Consider the following 6,000-nt stretch of genomic DNA (forward strand, 5'->3'; position numbering starts at 1 on the left):
AATACATCACTTTTAACCCCCACAAATGCACTTTTCATATTTGATAATTTTATATAAGTGATGTAATAATAAGAAACAAAAAGAAATATGAAATCTAAAAATAAGGAAAACAAAATAGTTGTTATTATTATTATTTACATGATCTCAAAAGAGTGTTAAAAAATCTTAATTGAAAAGAAAAATTAATTGACATTTCAATATGACAATATTAATTCATCAGAAAATATTAGGAACAAGCTCATTAGAAACAACTGTTATTCCAGAATCATCTCAAAACCATCACTTCAAGTTCAAAGATTTACATGGGACAAACACAAAAACAACATTATTTACCTACACATTTGCAAAGCCAAATGATATATTACCAACATTCCCACATAATCATTGAAATATGCATTACACAAAGTAGAGTAAAGTAAAACAAATTAAAGGGTATTATTGATGTGAGGACTAATTAATTAAATGATCTTGGCTTACAAACAATGGTGGAATGTTTGAGTATATGCAAACTAAATTGTCCTCCTTTCTCAGCCGTGTCGATCTTAGACTGTCCCGGAGGAGGCAAAAGCTCGAAATTCTGAACCAATCGTCCCAAAGTAATACCGAGGATCGGTAAAGCGAGAATAATTCCAGGACAACTCCTTCTACCAACGCCGAACGGAAGGTACCTAAAGTCATTTCCATTAGCCTCGACATGAGACTCTTCCTCTAAGAACCTCTCGGGCCTAAATTCCTCGGGCTTTTTCCATTGGGCCGGGTTGTTTGCGAGCCACCACGCATTGACCAATATCTTGCTCTCGGCCGGGATGTCAAAACCACTGAGCTTTGCATCGTGAAGGTTCATGTGTGGGACGAGGAGTGGAATCGCCATTCGAAGACGAAGTGTTTCTTTGATTACGGCTTGTAGGTAAGGTAGCTTTTGGAGATCTGGTTCAGTTACTTGGTGTCCTGGTCCAAGAACTCTATCAATTTCTTCCCTTACTTTGTTTTGGATCTTTTGGTGATTCACTAGCTCAGCAATGCCCCATTCAATTGACCATAATGTTGTTTCAATTGCTGTTTCAAAAAACATGACATTTTGTACATTAGAAAAAAAAATAATAATTATTCACAAACACCTTTATGTGGCGTCTCATTTAATTGCCTAAAAAAGTTGACATTTAATAAAAAAAAAATGACAATAAAAGTTTGTATATTATCATAGAATATATTAGAAAAAGTCAATTTTCACTTCACTTATATATATTGTTACATTATAGATGTAACAAGTTTCACTTATATATATTGTTACATTATATTTGGTTAAGTTAGGAGGGTTTCATTTTCTTCATGTTAACTTTAGTCTAAATTAAAACAATTAAGCAATGACCCTGCGGCTTTATATAGGGAAGTTAGGTGCACCAAACAAATTTGGTGACTACCCCTTTATTGGGAGGTAGTAGGTGCACCAACAAAATTTGTTGGCCACGATACCACAAAGTGTATATTAGATCATTACTTCATCAACTTGATGTTAATTAGAATCAATATTAATATATATGATTATAATGAGTTTAAAAAGAAGTAACTTGAATTTAAATATTCTACACTTAAAGCAAATTTAATAAATAGTATAAATTTTCAACACCATAAATGTTACATTTTATCACTACGAATCAAAGTAATTCCAATTTGACTTCAACAAGTAAATTTTAGGTACTCATAAAAAGTTGAAATGGATACCCTATAAGCAAAGTTAATCTAAAATTGAGCACACTCTTTTGATTTTAAAAAAGTGCTAACTTAATCTCTATCTCTAAATAAAGACACACGAAAAGTGTTGAATTGGACAAATGATTATCCCCACACTCATAGAAAAGAAAAAAGTATTGAAGGTTAGATCGAGTCCCCAAAAAAGATCAACTACCTCTAAAGAAGTGACATTAGAATATGCACAAGTTGAAAGGCAGATAAGAATGGGCCAATACCCAACGGTTGAATCATTCACCTAACCCCTTCTTTATTTATGACTTATTATTGCTAGTCTACGTGTTCCTTTCTCCTCTAATCTACGTGTCCCTTTTTCTTCATTTAGTTGACAAATTAAATATTCACGTGTCCACATTTATTACCCTTTTAAAATTATGTTTAATATAAATATAATACTTAAATAAAAATTTACTAAAATTCCCATCTTTAAACCAGTCCATATTAACAGCCCGTAAGGACTAGCCAATGATTTGGTTGGAATATCCAATCAGTTATGCAAAAAGTTCGAAGTTCGATGTTTTTTTTTTCTTTCTGAAATATATATTAACTATTAATATTTACTTATAAAAAATAATAGTATTTTCTATCAATATAAATATTAAGAAATTTTATGTATTCTTTTGAGATCGATTATAAGTAAAAATAAATTAAATTATATATTTAAAAAAATATTATTGAATGCATTTAATTTTGCAATCTCAATAAAAATTAAATAAATTGTTTAATTTTTCTTTCATGATTAACAAACTAGGACTTTGAAAATATCAATGGTTATATTAAATTAAATAATGAATAGTTTTAAGATTTATCTTTAAATAACAAATAATTTATTAACATTTAATTAATTTGTATTCTAAAAATGAGTTACAATTTTGTTTATATTTCGAAAGGAGTATGACATCAAAATTAATCTTAAGCATATTATTTATTTGAAGAATATATATTGAACACTTAATTATTCTTATTAGATTGATCCAATATTGTTCAATTTGTTTAGTTATAGTATAAAGCTAACATTCTTATTAGTTTTATAGTTTATTTTACACATAATTAAAAAGCTAGTATAAACCTAACATTCTTTTTCTTTTGGCTGGAAGCTAAGATTCTGTTTTAATTGTTAATAGACGGTTGGTTATAATAATCACACTAAAATACAACTTAACTAAAATGACAATATATTAAGGTGTCTACTTTTCCGACAACACACCCCTATATATGTTTTCTCAGATTAATTATTAAAATAATTGTTTTATTTAAATAGTATGTGAATAAAATTCAATTCTGATTTCCTTAAAATAATTATTTCAAATATTAACAGACAAATAGAAAAATTAAAATAAAATAAAGCATAAATCGTGCAGTACTATTGGATAAAAAACATATGAGTATCTTACCAGCAACATTGATGTTCTCAACAATGTAAAGAACATTGTCATCATTGATCTCACCCTTCTGTTGAGCATCCAAAATGTGATCAATAGCACATTTCAGTCCTTCATTGGTGGTGCTCTTGGTGCTTCCAAGTTTCCTGTTTTAATTCCCAAATAATTTAATTTAATTTATTAACTATACTAATAATCTTGCCAAAACATATCAACCAAAATCTAACACATTTCTTACTAACAACAAAAAAGTAAGTTAGACAAAAATACATTATGTTACAGCCCACAATTGTAATTAAACAGACTCTGGTTTTCAAGCCAAAAAATATATAACCTATGGTTACAATATAGTAAGTGAATGTTTGTTTCATATCTCAAATTCTTGAATATTTAATTCAGGATCAAGATATTCATTCATTCCATAGATCAAACATCAATTAGCAGTGCAAAGAAACTACATCATAATTTTTACTGAATGATTTAATACATAATCAAGATATTCATTTCATTGCACATTTAGAAAGGAAAATAAAATTCACTTAACCTTTCCACCCAAAAGAAAAAACTTCCTCACAACTAAACTCTTCCATTCACCTCTTTAAATGTTATTAAAATAATGTTAGGAAAATGAATCATGTGGTTGGAAACAATAAAAAACAAAACTAACAAACCAAATTAAAAGAAGGAAAAAAAAACTTACTTTCTCTCATCAACGAAATAGTCTTTGAAGAGCTGCAACCTACGATCCTTAACCTCTTTACAAAGCTTCAAATAACCTTTCAAAAAGGGTCTCAAAATAGGAATAAAATCACCATAATTATACTCAAAGCTTTGAGCCAAACGACTTCTTTCACCATTCAAAGCTTTAAGCTTCACAAACAAAGGATCCTCTTCACTCTCAAATCTTCTATCAAACATAATCCTATACATAATATTATACATCATAAGTTGCAATCTTCTCCGAAGAACAATTCCACTCGAACACGCCTCTGGATTTTTCTTAACATCGTCGACAACACTCTGAGCTTCAAATTCCCATCCAAAACGGTACTGTTGAACAACTTTGTTTGTGAAAAACGGCACCGTCATGATTCTTCTCATTTTCCGCCAATGTTCACCGTAAACGGTGAAAACCATATCCTGTCCTTTTCCGGTGAAGATATCGAAAACAACGTTCCTTGTTCGGGAACCGAATTCGACACCTTGAGTGTGGAGAACCTCTTTTGCGAGTTCAGGTGATGAAACTACGACGAGGTTTCTTTGACCCATACGAAGGAGGAAGATATCGCCGAACCGTTTTGCTAAGTCGGTGAGATTACGGTGGTTGAGATCATCGCCGACTTGAAGCCAGTTACCGAAGACGGGGACTGGGATTGGACCTGGTGGAAGTTTGAATCTTTTGCCACGGAGTTTTGAAATTGTGATGGCGATAGTGGCGGCGATGAAAAGGGCTAAAAGGGTCTTTTCCAATAGGAGAAGATCCATTGTTGGAAATGAATGGTGTTTTTTAGTTTGAGTGTGTTTTGGGGTAATGGAAATGTTAGTGTGGTTTTATAGATGGTTTTGTGATGATTGTGGTGACATATTTGGGCTTTGGTTAGGTAGAGTTATTGGGAGGGGTAGGTGGAGTTTGTGGCGATAGTGTGTCTTTGGATGTAGTATGTATAATTGCAGTTTGTCATTTTTTAAATAAAGTGTGCTTTATAAGGTTTTATATTAACAAGTGTAATCACTACAATATAGACAATTATTATTTTTATTTATTTTATGTTTTTATATATTAAAAGTGTATAAATAAATAAAAGCAAATACTATTTTCATTAAATTATTTTTATTAGATATTAATATATTTTTTATGTCATAAATGTGTAATAAAAAGTATTTTTGATTTTTTACTGTTGTTACAGTTGATGTTTTGGAGACAGTGTAGGTAATAGAAAATTTATAGTTGAGAAAAAATAATTAAATTTGTATTGTTATTGTTGTTATGTTACTTCGTGAAATCGAGAAGGTACTGGAAAATTTGCATTCTCTCTTACCACCAAACTCTTGAATGAATAGTTCATGGTTGGATTGACTTTTGTAAGAAATCAATAATTTAAATCATTAATTATTATTTTTATGATAAGTTTGGATATTTTTAAGAGTTGCATAAAGAAAAATGTTATTTGAGTTATAGACGTAACATTTGATGTATATGTATTGATTATCATATTTATACCGTATATTATATATTATGGTGTTAATATATATTATTGGTGTAAACACTTTTGTGCTAATAAATTATTGATTGTATAATTATTTTATGTTCAAATTATGATTGTGTATTAATATGATAAAATTGATAGTTAAACGTTTTATTTTAAATTTAAATTTAAATTTGTAATATAATTTATTATTTCTTTTTTTAAAATAAAAAATAATTATTATTTATATAAAATTAATTTATAACAGGCAAGCAACTTTTTTTTTCTTTACTAATCATATTGTCACTGAAAATTTGGATTCCTTCGTTATACTGTTACACCAAGAAATGGTTGAAAACCACGTAAGAAAGGAAGTTAAGAAAGAAAAATGTACCGGTTGGAAGAGGAAGAAGAACAGGATAATGATCCGTTTGGGAGTGTAAAAGCGGTTAGAGGGTTGAGTTGAGAATAAATAACTCACCAAATGACTAAAACGTTACTTGAAATTAACTTAAAGGACCACAAATATAATTTACTCATGATTTTATTTGGTTCACAAGCAGGAGGAGGTTTTGCTTAGATCTGTAAAAATAGATGGGCCCAGCGGGCCGGATCAATGGTCCAGAATCTTCAATAACTAATAATTCAAAACAATATATGTGAAGATTAAAAAATGTAAAATT

The 6,000-nt window shown here is 29.6% G+C and overlaps 1 protein-coding gene across 1 annotated transcript; it reads right to left on the reverse strand.

Moving 5' to 3' along the window:
* Nucleotides 1-254: 254 nt before the first annotated feature.
* Nucleotides 255-4,651, reverse strand: CYP73 (trans-cinnamic 4-monooxygenase). Its single transcript, NM_001279222.2, has 3 exons — nucleotides 3,832-4,651; nucleotides 3,144-3,277; nucleotides 255-1,056 (listed from the first exon to the last, which is right to left on the reverse strand). Exons 1-3 carry the CDS (start codon nucleotides 4,614-4,616, stop codon nucleotides 455-457), a joined length of 1,521 nt encoding a protein of 506 aa, NP_001266151.2. The 5' UTR covers nucleotides 4,617-4,651; the 3' UTR covers nucleotides 255-454.
* Nucleotides 4,652-6,000: the final 1,349 nt, after the last annotated feature.

Source organism: Cicer arietinum, chromosome 2, assembly GCF_000331145.2.
Source record: "Cicer arietinum cultivar CDC Frontier isolate Library 1 chromosome 2, Cicar.CDCFrontier_v2.0, whole genome shotgun sequence".
Taxonomy (NCBI): domain Eukaryota; kingdom Viridiplantae; phylum Streptophyta; class Magnoliopsida; order Fabales; family Fabaceae; genus Cicer; species Cicer arietinum.